Source organism: Wasmannia auropunctata, unplaced genomic scaffold, assembly GCF_000956235.1.
Source record: "Wasmannia auropunctata unplaced genomic scaffold, wasmannia.A_1.0 LD336002.1, whole genome shotgun sequence".
NCBI classification, from domain to species: domain Eukaryota; kingdom Metazoa; phylum Arthropoda; class Insecta; order Hymenoptera; family Formicidae; genus Wasmannia; species Wasmannia auropunctata.
Window position 1 is genome coordinate 184,392 of NW_012026888.1, and position 21,353 is coordinate 205,744.

At 40.6% G+C, this 21,353-nt stretch overlaps 1 protein-coding gene across 1 annotated transcript in view; it reads right to left on the reverse strand.

Annotated features, from left to right (window-relative positions):
• Positions 1–20,683, reverse strand: part of LOC105453133 (hemicentin-1-like) — a 173,725-nt gene extending 153,042 nt beyond the window's left edge. Inside the window, exon 1 of the mRNA XM_011694858.1 lies at positions 20,302–20,683. Coding sequence (XP_011693160.1) covers positions 20,302–20,362 — 61 coding nt within the window. The 5' untranslated portion in view covers positions 20,363–20,683. The remainder of the gene's footprint in view (positions 1–20,301) is intronic.
• Between the last annotated feature and the right edge of the window lie 670 nt (positions 20,684–21,353).

Sequence of the window (21,353 nt, forward strand, 5' to 3'; positions counted from 1 at the left end):
CAATATTTTACGATAAATCTCTGCAGAAGAATAACGATAATATCAATATTTTGGCGTCGATGCTATTTCTTTAATTTTTTCGCAGACTTACGAGCAGCGGCGTATAAATCATGTTGTATCGACAATGCCGCCGTAAATCAAACGTTATGTGTCAGAAGAAGCGACACGCCAATTTTTTTAACTGATATTCGCGATTTTTTCAACGCATGATACCCCCGTCGGCCTGCGTTCCTACGCGGAAGAAGGGCATGAATGTTTCATTGCATCTCGCGCGGCAAAATTCCGTACAATGCATTGCAAATTTATCTCATTTTCTATGCATTACTTTTTCTAAGCGTCGCCGCAAGCCGAATGGCCGATGGTATTTCCCGAATAATAGACAACATCTGGCTGGCGTCTATTTTTTCGTTCCGCCGCGCGACAACACACAACACACGCGCGGGCAGAGAAAAGCGCGTGTCGCTGAGAATTTAATTACTTTCGATCGGAGGCACGAGCTATCCTCTCTTCCTTACGGAAGTTTAACGTACCGGAAACACGCTGGAGCGCGTGTGAGAAGCGAGAAACGACGGGAACTATGTACCCCGCGCACGAGAGAACTATGTTCTCTGCTCTGCTCCGCTCTGCTCTGCTCTGCTCGTCGTACGTCACGATGAACTTTCCCCGCTTCGAAATACGATGCTACAGCGATTCTCTACGTGCCAGTTGAAAAGAAACGGGCTACACGGACGCGAAAGTCTTTCTGACGAAGTCGAGTCGAGGAACGCGGCGTCAGTCGAGGCGCTCTTGATGTTCTCTCCTCCGCCCCCTACACCTATACACACTCTTTCCACTCGCGAGAGAGAGAATTATGATCTCTGCGAAATAAAGTTGCGCTGTCCGAACTGGAGTTTGTTAATGTGATCTATTTCAGAAGTTTCGTCAGTTTTTTAGCAGAGCAAGAGCGAGACGCGGGAATTCGCTTTAAAATGGCACGTCTGAGTATTCATTTTTACTTTTTCTTTGTTCTTAACATTTCATTTATTTCATATCCACAGTTAGCAACTTTAAGAGAGAAGGTATGACACGAAGATTAATATCTTCAAATCACAGCTCAAATGTATTGACGACGTCTCTTCTCTTTCTTAATATAAAAATATATCACGCGTGGTGTCTTACATATTATGTACAAATTCTTGTTGAAAATTTCTGACAAAGATCGACGTGAGACTTCCGCGAGAAAAAGTCAATTTTCAATTTATCCGTTAAATAAACTTTATTAAACCCGTTTAATGTAAGGATGTAACCAGGTCAGTAGCTGCGCGTAAAGCAAGGCAAGTCAAGAGCAATGTGTTAACATGAAGGAGACGTTACACAGAGAAAATCCACCTTCCTTCCTTCCTTCCTTCGGTTTCTAGGACGCTCGAGACTCGATTCTCAGAAAAGTTTTCGCATTAATAATTCCGAGGCGCATACGGAATTATAAATCGGCCGGTACCACGCCGCGCCCTAATGGGACTGTTTGAAATTCCCTCGGTTCTCGAACTGGGAATACGGCCGCACGAGCGTGTACAAGTCGAGAACAAAGTATAATACGGAGAAAGAAACACTTCTTTCTCTCTCTCTCTCTCTCTCTCTCTCTCTCTCTCTCTCACTCTCCCTCTCTCTTTTTCGCAATGCACGGTGGCGTTAGACTCGATGAAATATTTTCCCCGTCTCTTTTTTTTTCTAATCTCTTTGAATCCCCGTGAACATAGCGGAAGTAATTTAAAGTTCTGATGGAAAGCAACGTCCTTAATCACGAATTTACATGCTTGAGACATCTTTGCGTCGTGCATGCGCCTCCAGCTTGGGAACATCGCGTGCCGAACGTGGACGAAGGAATAAGTGATAGCTCTCGTAATCTTCGACGTAATTGTATCGCAATCTACATTTCCTCGCGGCAATTCTAACGCGTTCATCTTCTCATTATTATTTCTCGTTATTATTATATGAAGCAGAAAAATGTAAATTTGCACATTTACCACATGAGATCGCGAATAAAAATTCACGAATAAAATGGAGATACGCCAGCGCTTTTGTTTCACGGCAAACAATGTCATACCGATAAAAACACACGCGTATGTCTTTGCAGCATTAAATCAATTGACCATTCGTACGGCAAACATCGGTTTGCACTGCACATTGTATGCAGTGTAAATGTCAACACAGTGAATTCAACAGCTAAACAGATTTATGCATTCCATATATTCTCTTGCTCGCTCACGGAAACCGCAGCACAATGAACAACAAAAGCTAAAACGAGTGCAGTCTTTCCAGGGCATTGGTAAATGGATAGACAATTGTTTGTATCCGTCGAAAGAAGTCCTTTATGTTACGAGATTAATTTCCTTCTTACGTGACTATCGTACAATGTATCATCTAACAAATGGCTTCATCTACCTTCGCTTTCAATCTTCTTCTACGAATGCGAAATGTAAGTGCACGCTTCAGACTAAAAATTGTGTAATAAAAATATCTCAGATATTTGGTATTTAAAAAAAAAAGATGAATCATATATTCGCAATTTTCCAATTTTCAAACTCAATTTTCTCGAACGAAATCCAATACGTAGAAAGACTTATTCTACAATCCCGTACGTATTTTTGTATCTCCAATTTTAGAATCATTCCATATGTAAAATATTTGTATCGCCGTATCTTGTGTAGTAACAAGTTCATGTATCTTGATATACCCATGTAATATAAGCCATAAAACTGCAAAGCCATTGCGATACGATGTCGTAGTACTTTGTTACAGGAACTCAAGAATAAGGAAGAGCTCATAATAGATTCATGACAAAAGTTAGTGCGCCATCCGATACGTCGCCATTTCAACTATATTATACTTCCGCGCGCTCCCGCGATGGGAATGCTCGTCGAACAAAATCGACGTACGACAAACGTTTATCGTAACCGACCGCGACGTTCGCGGTAGCGAATACATTTGTCGCGTGAAAAAAAAAAAAAAGAAAAGAATCGACCCCGTCGTCTATCCCGCCCCATTAGCGCGGCATTCTTATGCGGCCGGCGAATTTCCATTCCGCGACGCATAATTTGAATTTCCGCGTTGGAGGGATTACGGAACGCGGTGCGCTCTTGTGTAACCGGAGACGATTTGCATCGAAAACAGCGGGCTCGAGCCCTCGAGCGGAGCCCTCGAGCAAGCCGTCTCGAAAAACTCGTCGGAGAACGACGCGCCGACGGTCGTTGCGTAAACACGCGAATGCGCTTTTTCGAAATCGTCGCACTTCTCGGCGCGTAAAGCAACTTCCGCTGCTTTAGCAGATTCACGATACATTCCGGACATCAATATTATCTGTCGCACTTATTGAATTTTATTATGTGATGTTCACGAGTCGTAAAGATAAATTATATGACATAATTCCCTATCATTGAATAATAAGCATTAAATTGAGTTAGATCTTAGTACATCTGACATCCGGAACGCGCCATTCCGAACCCAAATGTCGCAAATATGGCTCGCCGACAGAGCCATAAAAGCGACATATGCGACGAAGAGCGCGAGTCGGCCATAATTTTCCGCCGTATTCCGCGAACATCGCCATTTGAAATTGCATTATATCTTTACCTGCAAGCAAACGCGTTGGCAGGGATCAGATTCATTCTATTTCCCAATGATTTTCACTGAGCCGTTGCAACCGATAGCATGCAGCAGTTACTTCGAAACTTTCATTGCAGTTTGCTGTGAATTAGCCCTGTGAGAACGGATTACAGGGCTGTACTTTATGGGCGTGCAGAGGAGTCTGTAACATTTTAACGTGTAGATGCCGCAGATTATATTAACTCATGTTTGTTCGCTTTAAATATTATCTACACGAAGATAAAAGTTGCAGCCTTACATGAACTAATTAACGATAAGATTAGAATATTAATGAGTTGTTTTTCTAGTAATAATTATTTTAACTCGTACGGTATTGAAACATTAATAAAAGATCTATCTTATCAAATTTTCACTAATTATAACAAGATAAGTAACATCTATATATACCTATTTACCGATTAAACGAATAAATCGCTTATACTTGAATCTTTTATATTCCCTTCATGTGAACAAGAATTTATTATAAAAAAATAAGAAAACTTTTGATCCAAGATCTTCCATCAATGTAGACATAATTTCAGTTCTTTTATCTTTCTAATATAGACATAGCGGCATTATAAACGTGATGACATCGGCAGACCTAAAACGTTAAGCGCAATTTGAGAAAGCAGGAGTTACGGTCAACGTTCGAGCCGACATCGCGCGCGTAGGACGTGGACGACGGGATTCGCCGTCGCGTCATTACCGACGCACGCCGTTATGTTGAGAGCTATATACACGCGCGGCCGTAAAACCACCGGCGGACATAAAAAAAGCTAAGAGGCATGCAGAGAGGCGGGAAACTATTTTACGAGGGATCCATTTGAATTTATTCACTTCACGGACATTTATTCGCCGCGACGTTCGTTCTCGCTCGCCATGAGTCACGAATCCACATGCTATAAGATCGGATTTCGTGCGACTAAAGTTTGACTATTCGCATTCTCCCTTTTTTTTGTTGTTGTTAAAACAGGAAATATATAATGCAGTTGTTGTAAATTGTGGAAACCACGAGTTTCCAACTGACAAATTTCGGAGTCAGTGATTGCTAACAAAACAAATAATATCGATTTTCCCACCCTTCCCGCGCGAGTTAAAAGGTCGCGTAAAAACTTGCTGTTCGAAAATCATTCTATTTTTCATTAGTATTCTATGGATAGAATGCTATATTTGGGTATTCCAGACGAGTGAAAAGTTTCTGACGTTTCGCGAACAAGCGAAAAGTCGATTCCGATTAAAATGTGGTTTTCAGGACTCGTCATGTCGTAATTGACGTATCGACGCTCGAGCAAAAGCACTGTATTTTAATCAATTCATTTTATGAGTCTAAAATGTCTAAAATAAAAGATAATTAAGAAATCTAAAAAAATATTAATGTTAACATGTTACGCGTTTTTTAAATTTCTAAACTAATGATCTTTAGAAAGTTTAAACTGCAATGATATATTGAGGTTTCTCTGGAACAAATAAATAAAATATATTTGTCACAGAGAGAAAGAGAGAATATATAAAAGTGATAAAATGCGCGACAGAATTTTTTTTATTTAATTTGTATCATATGCAACAAAGCATTCATTCAGAGGTATACACGGATAAATATTGAAAGCAAACAGCGCGCGCGTCGCGTTTAATCCTGCAATCGCATTCGCACGGAGCGAAACGCCAAAATGTATCAAGTAGCTTTGTATTGCTGAGAGTCATCGGGTATCGCAATAGTGTGTCACACAGGGGCCGACGTTTACAAGAGTTTCGCGATAAATCCCGCCCTTGAGCTTAACTCGAACGTGAGCCGTTACGGGATGCAATATTTTCGCTTTTCGCGACGTATATGCGCACAAAACCCCCAGAAACCAAAGGAAATAATTCGATAGATATATGCGTACACATACACGCGCACACACACACACGTGTGCGCACACAGCCACAAACACACTGATAGACTGTCCGCAAATCGTTTAACTCGGCGATTCAATTAACATGGAAACTCTCCCCCGTATAGCTTCGTCAATATTTTCTACCTCAGTCGCGGGATCAAATGCGCCGCACCCACCATTTGTGGAAAGGAATATCAATTACGTGCGATCTCTAATTCAAACCATCACGCGACATTAAAGCACCTACTACGATCTACGGGATGGACTTCGCGCCGGTAGTTTATACATACGTGCCAATTAATATTGCATGAGACGCACGCAGCAAAATGCATCTGTCTGACGCAATTTAATGTATAATTGAAAACGAAAAGGAATGTTTAATTGTAAATTCGGTATATGTATATTTTAAGAAATATATCCTTATTTTTCTCTTAAATACAGTTTTACATTTCGAAGACTTATATTAAGTTCACATAATTCCCGAAACTTATTGTCGTACTTATTTATTTTGTACACCCTAAAAATTCTCTCATCACGATGAATTTTATAATATTCCCATCATACTTTTTACGATACATCTAAGATTTGAATTTCTTTAAATGTGTGTGTTTTCTTATATTGCTTGGAACTGCATTTTCTATATTCGTCACATTTCATTCCGCATATAGCTTACAATATATTTTTCATGAATTTGTCTCTTAAGAAAAAGTAGTCGGCGAAGACAGGAAGGACAGACGAGCAAGAAAGAACATTGAGTTAGAATGAACTTTAAATATTTCGGTCTACAACTGAAACGATGTTAACGATATCAAACGAGTCTGTCTATACTGTCTTTCTCAAGTCAATAGTCTGAAGTAAGAGCAACCCCCCACGGCAGTAAATTTTTACGAGTGAGAAATCTTAACGAATTCAGGACAAACGAGGACTGAAAATAAAAGATGCGGTTGTTCCGCGGAAACTCGCTGGAGAAGAATGTAGCAATTACTTAAGTGCTCCCACTTGTTTGCGAACGGAAAATCTAGTTTATGGGATTTGTATGCCAACAGGTGCTATAGCAGAGAGCAGAACCATGCTAGACTTTTCCTCCACGTAAAAGTCATTCCGCCTTACGTCGGACTTTCAAATCGTTCACTGCAGTCTTCCGTCCACTCCTCGTAGATTGTGTTGCCTCCAAGTTTCGCTGCTTGTCGCCGAATAAACAAGCATCAGCGGAAGAAGATAAATCGCCACAGCGCATACACACTTGCCGTTCTCTTGCTATCTCGATTAAAACGCGTACATATACGGAGAGATGTATTTATACATTATCCTCTAAAAAAAAAAATTCTCTTAAAAAATTTTCCCTCGGGCAAACTTGTAAACTTGAAAATTCGTGGCATAAATTTTCTACATCGCGATAAAAACGCGAATTTCAATTATTTTTTTTACGACATCTTCCGCACTTCTTTCGCCCGCTGATAATAGCTGCAAAATAATTTATCTTCTCCCAGAAAGACTCATTAAAGAATGAAGACTGCGTCGGTTATTTCAAACACCGCCGTATTGTTCATATCGGCGGTGACGCAGGTAGACACGAGAGTATCCGCGTGCTTTAAATTTCTCGTTTCCGCGGGAACGAGAGTGTAGCTACTATTCCCGTTTAGTACTGTCAGAAAGTGTCCATTACATCAGGAACGACTTCGCCGGCTCGCACAGAACTCATTCGGCTTTATGTTTGACTTTTAAATCACCGGCGCTGGCACTAAGGCGACTTTTCGAGCGGTTGATAATTCCGGATTTCCAGATTTTTCTTTGAACAAGCAGTAAGAGTTTATCTTCTTTTCGCGTTATTAAAACTCCACGAGGTATTTAGCAAGAACGGAAAAAAAAGATATCGTCGCCTGTTACTATCTTTTGTAAAAATATAATGCGAAACGTAGTAAAGAAGTAGAATAAAGTAAGAATAAAGTGCATTTTGTAATATACATAATTCAATGATATAAATAATAAACTATCGCGTTATATTTTGTTTTACGTTGGTCGCGGTTTATCTTTCCCCTTTTGATATATTTCACCTTAAGCAGGACGTTTCGCCACTTGCGGCGAAAGAGTGTCCATTTCATCAGCAGGCGACTTCATCGCCTCATGTAAAACTCATTTCGCTTTATACCTCGCATTTAAATTCCAGATACCTCCTCGGCGCTTTCTCCCCTCGTGCAATCTCGTTTCCTAGATTTTTAGATACATTCACAGGCGTCCCGTACTCTCAGATTCAACCTCGAAAATTCATATCTCCAACTCTTTCCCCGCTGCGCATACAGAAATCTCGTCCGTAACAAAAGTCACGCGATGAAATGCGAATTACAAAGATAACGCCGTTATCTGACTGAATAATTTAAAAAAAATTAGGATCGTTAAAATAAAATACATAGATGAGTTATGTGTTTATTTTTAAAGAAAATTTCTGAATGGGTTTTCAAAAGAAAGTAATTTACCGCGTATGATTCACATATATTATAATTTTTCACGGTTTAGCGGTAATGATATGCCGAAAGTTTTATCTTTCTCTGTCGTTTCTAATTAAAATATGATATACGTACGACAAACAATGTATAGTATTAAATTATTATTCTAAATTAAGTTACGCCGAACTGAAATAAAGTTAAAATTGGATTGTGAAGAACTATCCTGTCTGTTGTAAATAGAGAACAAGAGGGAAATATGAAAGAGATCGCGGAGCTTTTTTTGTCACATTTTCACGTTCTCACGTTCTGCAGCGTTCGCGCACGCGCACGGACGTATATTATTTCATACGAGAAACATTCATTTCGGCTCGTTAATCTTAACTTTTCCCATTTGTCGTATTTGATCCCGGAGTTAGCGCATCTGGGATAACATCCAATATTGCGCGAACGTTCTCACGGGAAACTTGAACAGAGAAATAGTTGAGAAACTACAGATTATCCTTTTCTTTCGTGTTTTCCCATTAAACTCGGTTAACATTGCACGCGGACTGTCTCGCAACTTATTAGAATTCCATTCCTACATCCACGGCATCTCCATTCCTGTATCTGTTCGAGACTCTTCCGGTGCCACCCTTATGTTGTCGACCGTCGCCCTTATCCCCGATAAGTCTCTCTTTCATTAGAAAGTGACCGAGAGAGTTTTCGATTTAACTGCAAAGACAGTTTCACGAGGAGCACGACGTCGGTCGTGTCACGATCCGTTTAATAGCATAATAGATTACACGAATGTAACGAAGGAAGAACTTTATCGTAATGGAGAGTCATGAGGTGATATTAGCCATAAGTTTTAAGTCCTTGAATAATAAAGAGATCACGAAATAAATTGAAGACACGCTAGTTCGCAAAAACGATAACTCTCAATATAAAAGGAAAATGAAAAATTTCCTGGGTCCCTATCTTGTCCTTCTCTTACAGAAATCCAATTTAACACACACACACAGAGAGAGAGAGAGGCTGATTTAACGTTGGAAATTATTTACTTTGAACATTAAAAGCACCATTGTTGCAGTGCTTTTAATATTCAAAATAAGTAATTAATCACTATCTTCCAGTAATAAATTTCTGCAAGAATTGCTAAAATATTATCTGATATGATACTATTATGCAAAATACATGTTGGATCTTTTTTTCTCGAAATAAGTATTCATCACGATCTGCGCTTCAGATAGAAAATCTTTTCCTCGCGGAAGCTTTCAACCCTCAACCAATCCACAGCCGCCGCATTTCGCCGGACCTTCCATTCGAATTTCAAAATTCATGTCCTACCTCGTCGCGCACAGCCTTTTATCTGTCTTCGGCTCTCTGCAATCTGGAACGACCAATGTTTCACGAGCACGCGTCCCGCGCGCGGTCGAAGTTTAATCAAACTTCTAAAAGACTTCCGGCCGAAGCGCAGCCCCGCATTGCGATTCGTGGATTCAGGACGAACTTCCGGTTCCACCTTGCGCTCTGCCTCGCTCTCTCTCTCTCTCGCGCGCGCGCGCGCAAGCGCGTCCCTCTTTATTCTTTCTGTCGTCCGTCTACTGAGCATCCCACACCCTGCATTCTCTTGGAGCTAGCTACATTCTCAGTTTCCTCCTCGCTCGCCCGTCAAGCCGATAGCGCGAGAGTTGCGAGACTCGGCGGAACGAGGATCGCCTTTCGGGAAATTGAATCCCGTTTCGAATCCCGCCGGGAGTCTTTCCAGCAACACGTCTGACACGTCGTGCGACGAGTCGCACTTCGGTTTCCTCTTTCACGTCGCTGCACCGGAATGTTTATGCGTTCTAGGCTAGGAAGCGGCCTGCATCTCGCTTGAATCGATGATAGATCCACCGACTAACGATAGAATCCCGTCACGTCGGTCGCCGAAATTCTTTGCAAGGGAAATGTCTACATTCAGTGACATCGCAGCTTTTATATTCAGTGACAATGGTTCCTTCTTTCACGTGGAAATAAAAAAATAAAATAAAATAAAATCGATATCTGTGAGAGAATTCTTAATAGACTAAACCTTTTCCGAATATGTGTATACTCACAGCTTTTTCCCATATTTTTAAATTTATTTACATTAATTCCCGAGAGAAATAAAAGTATAATAATATAAGAAAATTTATCTTTTTATGTATGCGCGAAGTAGCGTAAAAAAATTTTTTTATTTGTGAATACCTGCTGTTTGTTTCTCATTTTTCATGAAATTTAAATTAACTAAAGGTAAAGCTTCGAACATAAACCAGACGCAACTCGCAGTTGCGCCAGTGTATCTTTCATTTGACGCCGCAGTGTCTGGTTGTTACAACTTGACATCTTGTTCCTTGGTATACGACTATTGTCCGTATCTACCTCGCTGTTTTGCAGGGTTTACGAGTCGCTGTCGCAAAGATAGGAACACCGATTTAACTTTGAGAGGTGGTTTTTACCTCTTACAGCCCATTACGCGCTGCGTCCGTTGGTTTTGATTAAAAGTAGAATTTACAAATCCAGCTTTTCTCTCAAGTTAAAACAAGACAAGGAGTCACTTAAGGAAGCGAGCCAAGCGAGTGTTCACGAAGGAACTTCTATACAGAATGGTTAATTTAATACACAAATAGCGCAAGTTGTATACCCACGCCGTTGGCGATATTAGAGGTATTTTCACGTGGGATTTTACGCTCGGCCGAATCTGAGACATACATCGAGTGCGATCGATCGATCGATCGGAATAATAAATCTAATAAAATCTTCGTTCGGCGAAAGCGCCCACAAGTGGATCGCGAAAGGAAGAGAAAGGGGAAGTCTCGAAAACGAGTTTCACACCGGAACTCTTGTTTGGCAGTCGCGTGACTGTCGGGGTGTAAAATCAAAACTCCCGGAGGTCGTCCGTTCGTGCTGACAAACGCACATGGCTATCGCGCGTATGCAACTGCAGCTTACACGCGAAGCGTAGATATACAGCACGCGGTCCCGCAGTGTATATATATACGCGGAAACGTTTAATCACGATAATCACTGCCCCCGGCGTGTGTTTCTCTATGTCCATCAAAAGTTCTCTAGCGCTAATTCGCTTAAAACAGCCAAAGAGGGGCAAAAGAGGGAGGAGGGGGGAGGGGGGTGCGTTGAACCCCGCGTCGCCGCAGTGGACTCGCGCGGCCACGCCGGCCGTGCTCGTGCCGAATCGCGACCCTAAACCTCGAAACTCCACCCTTTCGCACCCACGGACCACAGTGTGGGTCAATTTTAGCCTGTATCTCGCACCCGAGGTCGGGGTAATGTTCGTTAACGAGGGCTCGGTCACGTACAAACGGTACGCTTTGCCCCGTAACGCGTCTAACGCGTGCAACGCTAAGTGCGGCGCGCATGTTGAGTTCTGTAAATGTCAATCGAAACGTGAAACGTCTGAAAAAGGCTGCGGAATTAATTAAATTAATGGGGGAGGGGGGGAGGCATAAATAAGAAAATAATTTAATTACTCCGGCATGAATAGCGTCACGCGGAATTCTAATCCTAAATGTATATTGTACGCAATATGCTATACTGACATTAAATTTCTTAATCTTTTGTAGAACAAAAATATCCCATAAGTTAATGCAGTAAAATATCTTGATACTTTCAGGCGCACAACGACAGATTGTAACGTGCAAAATTATCCGGCATCGCATACCCTTTTTAGCCATAATATGACATTCTTATGAACGTATAGCGATATGAAACGCATAGTACTGAAAATTAATATTAGCGTGCGCGGAGACAAAGGGATCTTCCGTAATAAACAGTGTAAAATAAAAAGTATTAGGCACACATTCCGTTCTACGCTACTTTCACTGAAATGCCATTCTAATAATAATCTAGAAAAATTCCATAGCTACAGTAGCTATAATATACGCGTACAATTTTCTCTCCTCCGAAAGAAAGAATATAATTTAATTAATTTCAAACTAAAGCCCTCGGATCGTAAAAGAATTAATGCGCTTTGTGTTCGCGCGTACCGCGAGATGAACACACATTATTTCCAACAAATGGCTCGGGTAATGTTGGAAGCTGGAATATCTGTTGTCGACAAATCGATGACATAGTATCCCAACTGAAAGTGTGCCGCCTAGCTGCCACTGCGTTGGTATCCGGGAACCAATCCCCCGCACGACTCATATCGGAAAACTTACAATTTCAACGATTCTATTTCTCGGTGATGCGAATCATTTTTCAAAACTCCGCAATTCTTGAGAACACTTCGCTCTTAGGGCAAATACAATAGATAATATTTCATTTTTAAAAAATATGAGGATATAATAGTTTAATTAGCTTCCAATCGAATCAATAGCTTCCACTTTTGCAAAAATTAGTCTTTACTTTTATTTACTAATACGTGTAGAAAACAAATGCCTATTCCATCGAGACGAACAATATATTAAATGTACAAACAATAGATTACTCAACAATGTCAGAAACCAGATCATCAGTGACATGCTTATACATAGAGAGAATTATATATTAAAATTTACCCTGAAAATCATGTTGATCGTGGGACAACATAGTATTTCAACGAATTTTATGTGATTTTCACTATTTTTTTTTAAATACTGCAACAAACTTATTGTAGTGCACAGTAAAAAAAAACAAAAAATCACATAAAATTTTTCGAAATACTGTGTTGTCTCACGATTAACAAATAACATGATATAGAGTAAATTTAAAAGAAAATTCTCTCCATGTAGTATTTTGAATTTTATGTGATTTTTACTATTTTTTTTAAATATATACTACAACAAATTTATTGTAGTGCATAGTAAAAAAAAAAAAAAAAAAAAATCACAAAAAATTTGTCGAAATATACTATGTGTCCCACGATTAACATGATATTCAGGGTAAATTTTAAAAGAAAATTCTCTCCGTGTAGCATTTAAGTTTCCATATTAATATCGACTAGATTATAATTTTTTATCTCTTGACAGCGCGAATTGTTTTCACGAGCAACATCGACTTATCGCGATATTCGAGCACAAAGATAACTAATTGGAGACACACAAGGCGGTGGGACGCGGCCGCGGATGGATGTTTCCTGAGAACACAGGAATAGCGACGAGTCGCAGAGTGCTCTTTTCTCGGCGAAAAAGGAAGGGTCGTCGGAAAAATACAAAAACACGTCCGCGCGCGAGGGAAAATGTTTGCGGAGTCAACGAAATGTGCTTTCGCGATCGCCCCGCGTGTGCTACTTCCCCGCGCCCTTCCCCCCTCTCTGTCACTCGCTCCTCGGCGTTGAAAGCTCGGACGTGTTACACCTGGACGAAGTTTCTCGCTACTACGTTTAAAACGCGATTTGGAGGTCGCATTTCGCGTCGTAAAGGTATGTTTGTCGAGAACTTCAAAGCGCACAATTACGAGACTTCTGAGAGGGATTCGTGCGGATGTTCAAATATTTCTTTGTCAACCATTGGCACTTCTACGACGGTGCTGTAAGTAAGAGGAATATTATGTACCTCGCGGCTGCGGCTTAGCTCGGAATATGAATAAAATTGAATAAGTTAAAACGGATTATTATTACTAAGTATTATTATTACTAAGTATTATTATCTTTAACAATTGCACTCGCTATACAAATAGAGATATAGTTGCAGTGGCGACTCGTAAAAGATGAAACTCTAAATTCTAATTGTTTAGGAAGGCTTAATTTCCACGAGATAGACTCTTTAGCAATCGAAATTCTTTTTTAAATTTAATCTATATAAAGTAAAAATAATGAAAGTTGGAGATTGTTATAGAAACGATTCTGCCGGATTAATCCTCAATGCACTTTATTAGAAACGATTTGTCTGACGGAGATATCTCATCGGATATGCCATTAGTCAAGCTGGCAGATCTCGGCTAGACGTAGGCCGGGTTTATTAGAATAATGAATATAACGTAAGGGAACATTAAGATAATCAAGAAAGCGACTTGACGTCTAACGTAAAACGCTCACAAGTAAAATTTACGAGTTTAACTCCAGAGTCATCTTACTCGCGACTCTTTCGTATTAATATATAAAACGATCTACAAAATTTATTTTACACTCGTAATATTTGCAGCAGTTCCACGATCGCGAATAGTGTTTCACACTATGTTATATCTCGTAACCAATATATATCTCGTTAAAAATGAACTCGAACACAATATCTTTTAGATACATAAATAGTGAAGGTAAATCGATGTAAATTCTTAATCGTGTGCTACAACGGAAAAACTCGCGAAAATGGTAAAAGCCGCACATCGGCAATTCTCCTCTAATAGCGATTTATCAACGCGCGTCGGTTTTGTGGTGCACGTGTAGAGAATTAAAAAGATAATCCCGTCAGCTGCGAGTAAATCCGGCGGTGTAACTAAAAGCGTTACAAAAGCCGCCCGTGCGGTGGAAAAAAGTGTGGATATGTCGTATACCGCCCCAGTTACAGCGGGAGAACGATGAGAGAGAAAGAGAGAGAGAGAGAGAGAGAGAGAGAGAGAGAGAGAGGGAAAGAGAAATGAAGAAAGAGAGAGAGAAGAATAAAAGGATGGATGATAGAGAGTTTGTAGGGATGATACGGCAGTGGCGTAAAGGGTGCAGGAGTTTGCGTTTATCGGTCGACGAACTGGGCCGCGTCCACGGTGTCAGCGTTATTCAAAATGCAATTTGCATCGGTGGCGCTTGCCCGCGAAAATCACAAATGCGCTCTGATTAGAGCAAGTTTTCCACCATTCGTTGCCGGAAGATAGAAACAGGCTGAGCGAAAGAGGGGGAAAGAGCGAGATCGAGAGAGAGAGAGAGAGAGAGAGAGAGAGAGAGAGAGAAAGCGAGATATGCGGAAAAAAGAGACAGGAGAAAAAAGAAATAACAGACAGATAGAGAGAAAAAGAAAAGGAAAAAGATTTCCCTCGGCTAATTGCATGAGATACGCGATTGTTTCATGCATATTCAGCGGATCCTCGGGTGGGAATAGCTGATCGCCATTCCTTCGTGGGAGGATCTTCCTGTTCTTTTCCCTTCCTCTTTTTTTTCTCCGGGGTTTCTTCCTTCGTCGCGAAAGAACGCAGTACGAATCTCGAGGAGTTCTCCCTCTCTCCCTCGATAAAGAAACCTGATCATTAAATACAATTGCCCTAAGCCGCGAAGTGCAACCACTCGACGGCAATTAAACACGACGATCCCCGTTCTACATTTTTCTTGGTTATCGTCGTACCTGCCATAGCCAATATACAATTAATCAATTATATATTGCATACATTTTCTTTTACAACGTGCAACAATCCGCGAGACGAAGAATTTTTGCAGAAATCACAACTCGTCGAATAAGATCTGAAATGGCAGTTGCGCCGCGATCGATAATTGCGATATTAACGCGATTGGCCCGCTCGACGACTTTTTGTCCGTGTTGTACGCGAGTAAGCTGAACGCACCTAGCATGTGCACCGCGGCTAATTGATAAACACAGCCGTTCGAATAGCCGCGTTATAACCACGTCGGCATGGCGCTTTGTCGAAAATCAACGGCGATTCGACGGCTAATTAATACTGTTTTTGATATGCGCCCCGCACCTGCTCGTCAATCAGAAAACCATCGATGTCGCGCCAGCCTCCCGGAAATCTCGCAATTCGCGGACCACCCCTGCTCTGCCTGCCTCTGTCGAACGTGTCACGAATGTCGATGGATATTTTTTCGGCGATGATGAATATTAACGCACATTATCGGGGGCTTTATCAAATCCCGCGCAAAAAGTGCTATCGCTTTATTTTGTATACCACACATTCTGCACACGTTATTTCATAAATTTATTAAAAAATAATCATTTAAAAGCATACAAAATTATATTTATTATATATATATACTACATATTTTATTTACGAAAAATTAATCCCGCAATAAAAGAATACGGATAAAAATATTTGATTCATGTAGTTGACCTAAACAAACTTTAAGAGACTAATTTTAATTTCTTTTTCTCATCAATATTGCGAATCTGATTAATCTAGAATTAAAAGAAACAGTATAAATCTCGGTATTCTTGTATTAGATAGAATTGTGACGTTTATATTATACACGTCAATTCTGAGCATTCTGAGCATTAATTTTACTTCATTCTTTGACACAACGGGTACAAATCGTAGGAATCTGTTAAACGCAAATAAAAAAAGGACAAAGTTCCGTTTACACCGATATTTCCATTATCGATCGGTCAACCTTCGCGTTTACAGAGGCTCGACAAATTGCCGGCCGCAAGCAATATGGACCGCGTGCGCAGCGAGTAACGGTGCGATTTAGTACCTATACGACGAATGACTCGCTCCAGCAGACGTGATGCGATTTCCTATCGGCATCGAACTTCCGCGGACGCAAGTGTTATCTTGGATACAAATATTATCCCGAATCCCCATGCGTTCACGCGCACATCAAACATAATCCATAACCGTAATCGACTTCGCTTCTGCACGCGACGGAACACGCATCGCCTTTTTACGCGCTCTCACGTAAATTACTATTTTGTTTATATTCCCGACCTCTCTCGCGTCGCATACAACCTAACGATATTTCGCAAGGGGAATATATGTACACATGCGAGGTGATTCAATTGTAATGGATCACGAGCGTAACTTTTCGAGAGAGACGGACGGACAGACGGACGGACAGACGGACGAGCGAAAAATGCGCTTTCAACTCTTTTTCGAAAAAAAAGAGAGAGAGGACAAAAAAAGGGTAATCATCGTCGCGCTTTCGGGACGAGTCTCGGCGAGCCGCGAAATATGCGACGCACGCGCGATTTGTTGTCGGGAGAATTTTCTATCGGTAGCTAAAATCCCCGTAGCTTGCCCCGGCTGTTCTTCCCGCGCCAAATGCCCGGCCCGATGATTGATAACGGGAGAAAGCGGGTCATCTATATTTTTCTTTTTTTTCTCTCTTTTTTTCAGGCGTTTTACAACGGCTTCAACCCTTTTATTCCGCTCGCGCGCGCTGATTGCGAAAGCGTACCGGGGCTGGGCGCGAGCGCGTGTCGCGTACGTTTCGTCGGTGTGTGTATATATACCTCTCGGAGTTTGTCCTTCTTTGGCGGGCTCTCGCCGCGGTACATCGAACGGCGTTTCACGAGGAAATCCATGTATATACCGCAGCTTTTGAATAATTCCGCGCTTCTAAGGGAGAGGAAAAGCGTTCGCGCGATTTGCAACGCGCTTATACAGAAAACACGATCCGGCCGCGGCGCGGCGCGGACGAATTAAGAGGATCAATCGTGACGTTTTTGCAAATCTTACACCACCGGGATTACCCCGTTCGTATCTCCTCCCTTTCGCGTGACACATATCGCTCGATTCCGGGAAACTCAAATCAAACTCGATCTCGTAACATCACTATCGTTTCGCGTGGCTTTATGATTTAATGCACGCGTCCTCGTTGCCTCTTCAATTTTTCCAACTTCGTTCGAACTATTTTTATTTCCCGTGCAGCGTTTTTCTATGATGTTTCGTTTGTCACGACGAGTATTCCAGCGCGCGAATTCGTTTTTTCAGATATCACGCTCGTGAAATAACAGGAGTTTTCGAGTTTATATAATGATAGCGCAGTTTTAATGTAAAAATATGTTGTGAGGGAAAACAAGGGTAACTTTTTTTTATCGCAAAGTGAAATTAAAATTGAGATGACAATAGCTATTGTCAACTTCATAAAAAAATAAAAGAGGGACATCGAGATGATTCTGCATACTGCCAATAAAGTTTAATTCATTATATGTAGTATCAATTTTTCTGATAACCTCCTTTTATTTAATATGCGCTTTATTTTCATACTCGATTTTATACTCGCTGTTACATAAAGTAATGAAAAAGTGATTTTCTAATATCTAATTATAAATAATGCTTAGAAAAAATAGAAACTAGAAAAATTGTAAAAGTAATCATAAAATATAATCATTGAAAGAGAAAGAGTCCATATCTATGATAATTTTAAGTTTTAAGTAAACTTTGCTATATATAAGAATTCATTATAGGAATTTTAGTTCCTGATGTCCAATTATGAATTTATTTAATATTAAAAGAAAAGAGAAGGAATTCCAAATTAAATTAATATTAAAAATATATTATTTAGAATTTTATCGCAGAATTCATTAAAAAATAAAAGAACTGCGCGGTTTTTCGAAGAATACGAATAGACGCTCGGTAGAATTTTTTAAAAGCGTTTCGTATATAATTTCAACGCGAAAGGCAGCTATCTTTCTACAATCTCCATCAGAAATTCTATCAGCGCCTCGTGTGCCACATGGAATACCGTGTGATGATTGATAGCGAAGAAACTGGGTTAACGGCGGCTCTTTTTTTTTCCTCACGTTTTGTTTCGATTGTCGTATCCGTCTTCGTGCGTGCAATGCGCCGCAAAATGGACACCCGGGTGAACGTCACCCTTGCATTTCACAAACGAGGAACTTGAACACTTTAAGGTGTGTGTGTGTGTGCGCGCGCGCGCGTCGGAACGGGAGATGAAGTAAATGTCTACTCGTCGAATGAGAAACATTAAAAGCGAAAACGTGTCTTCTTCGAGAGCGCGTATAAAAGAACAAGATACTTTCTCTCTACCTCTCTATTTTGTCGATTCAACACCGAAAATGAGACGCGAATATTGCTCGCTCACTTTTTGAACATGCATTTTTCTTCGATATCAAGATTATTTCCAGCACCGAGAATTTGAATTTATCTACAGATGTTTTCTGTATTCACATTAAAAATAAAAATTGAAGAATTATATGAAGAATATTGAAATAAAAAGTTTTAGAGGTATTTTTTTAAGGATATACTTTAAACATATTATTAATAAAATAAAGGAAATTAATACTTGAACATCCAATTCATTATTATTAGTATTTATAACTAATTCTATTTTTGTATTCTTCATGATCCATTTCTTATTGATACTCTTTACACAGTAGATTTTTATAGCAATTCAAATTATATTTAATATATTTAAAATTTCAATATAAAAATATATTTTCCATCATGTAAAAAAGTAATACACGTGATCGAATGTAGTAGATTCACGAAAGTTCACGAAGATATGTTACGCGATATTACGTACAGGTACTGATTTAATATTCCATAATATAGTAGTATTTGGCCGATCTTGCACGACCCTTCGGCGGTTTTCACCGAATTGGAGATAACTTTCCGTTATTTCCGATCGGAAATAACATACATATTGTATTTCTTAAGGGCACGTGCGTGAATACCGATGGCAAACGTTACGACGCCCGCGTCCTCTTAGCCTGATTGTAGGAACGCTGATGTTTGTCCGAGCAAGAAAATCAATCTACTTTCGTCAAGCGGAATTTCTGTCCCGCCTCGTGCGAATTCGGCGCACGCCTCGTTTCCTCGCCACCGAGAGGTGGTGGTGGCTCAACAAGTCGCGCGACCGCCGAGAAGTCATCGCCACGGCGATGCAAGTAAGTACGGGCGGCAAAGAAGAGACCGTAATCAAGATCACGTCCGCGTCTTTCGTCTACTTGATTACGACGCTGTCAATTTATTTCGTAAAAATTGAGATTAATTTGTCAACTTACGTGACTCGTCAGAATGTTTTGCAAATCAAGATATGTTACAGGCTTTCAGATATAGACATTCAATAATCTTAACTTTTCGCGATGAAAAAAGTAAGGGATTTAATATTTTATTTGCAAATTTGTTAAGTGCACTTGCAATGCCAATACCACATTTTGATGTCACTTTTAGATCGCGTATGCGTGCATTAGTATTTAACGATGATTTCTTAATAATTTAGGAAGAATTCACATTGGCGCGGAAAAGCAGAATTGCGGAAAAGCAGAAACCAATCAAACTTGCACTTAGCTACCAAGTACTAGAAGTGTGGCACTTGGTAGTTAAATGCAACTCAACAGAGAAGCTTCTCTTATTGGTTTCTGCTTTTTTGCATTCTGCTTTTCCACTCCAATGTGAATTCTCTCTTATTATTCAATGCCCAAACAGTGTGCCAAATTTGTTCTTTTCGATTTGCATACATTAATTTGAATATTTGTCACTTGTTTTATCAACTTTCATGACGATTAATAAAACCTGCTTTCACTATACATTTTTGCCAATTATAAATTTTTTTGTTCATTAATACCAGTTGCGTTTTTTTTCTCACTCTCGTGAAAATCTCGCACGAAAAGAATCACAAATTTCTTGTAACAATAATGGAATAATAAAACTTTTTCAATTGCAAACTTGTTACACGACTTCTCACACATTAAATAATGAAACGATAGCCATCAACTTCTTGGCGATCACGCGACTGCACCGAGACTTGCGCGCGTTCTCCAACACGAAAGTGCGCACGTGAGAGATTATAAGGTACTCACCGCCTACAAGCGGCAGCAACAGCAGCAGCGGCAGTAAAAATCGGCGCGTCGTCTTCGTCATCGTCCTCGTCGCTCTACATCAAACGATCCTGTCTTCCGAAGCGAACGAACGACAGTCGTTGTCACTCCTCGATCGACGACGGTCCCGCGCGTTCCTTCCGCGACTGTGTCACGTGGGCCCCTCCTCCACTTGCGAGTATTCGTATTCCGCGGAGAGACGTATATATTCGTTCGCGCGAAAAAAATCGAGTGCTAAATTGGCCGAAAGCTACTCGATTTCACGCGACGAAAATTGCACGCGAGAACGACAAACGCGGATCCGAATCGGATATATGGATGGCGCCGGCAGAAACAAACGGGGAAGCTGCGCGGGCGAAGTCTCGCCGTCGACTGGCGCGCGCTTCCGCGTATCCGACCCCTCTGATAACCGGCCGGCACCCTCTGCACTCTACCGCGCGCCCCACCCCTTCACCCCGTTATATCACGGGCACCGAACCCCCGCGGTCATCCTCCGCCGCCGCGCGCTAATTCGCGCTTCACTGCGAATCGCGGCCACCGCGCGCGCCGCGTTTTGCCGAACGAATTTTCCGAGAACTCGACTAAATTTTCCGTTTCTCTTGGTTGCGCTTTCCTCTTGGCACTGCGAGCGACCTGAAATAAACACCAAATGAAATTTTTATCAACGAAAAAGTTAAGGATGTTTAATACGTACAATAGTAGCAAAAAGTTAAAGGACTGATTTTGACGAATATGCTCTTCTCATATAGTTTGAGTAATAAGTGCAGAATGTTATCATTTATTCAGAACTAGAGCACAGAAATGTTTCTGTTGCTTTTTTCCTGAGAATTTTCGAATTCTATGGCCAAATCTAACCAAAAAATTCAAATTAAAATCCTTATAATTTTGGATTGCTTCAGTAAATCGACTCCGGCTTTTGTCTTAAGTCTTTCAACATATATAAGAACAATCTGTAAAATTTTTGTTAAATTCTCATTATTTTAAAAATTCTATAAGTATAGAATATAAAAATTTTATAGATCGGAAGAGCACAC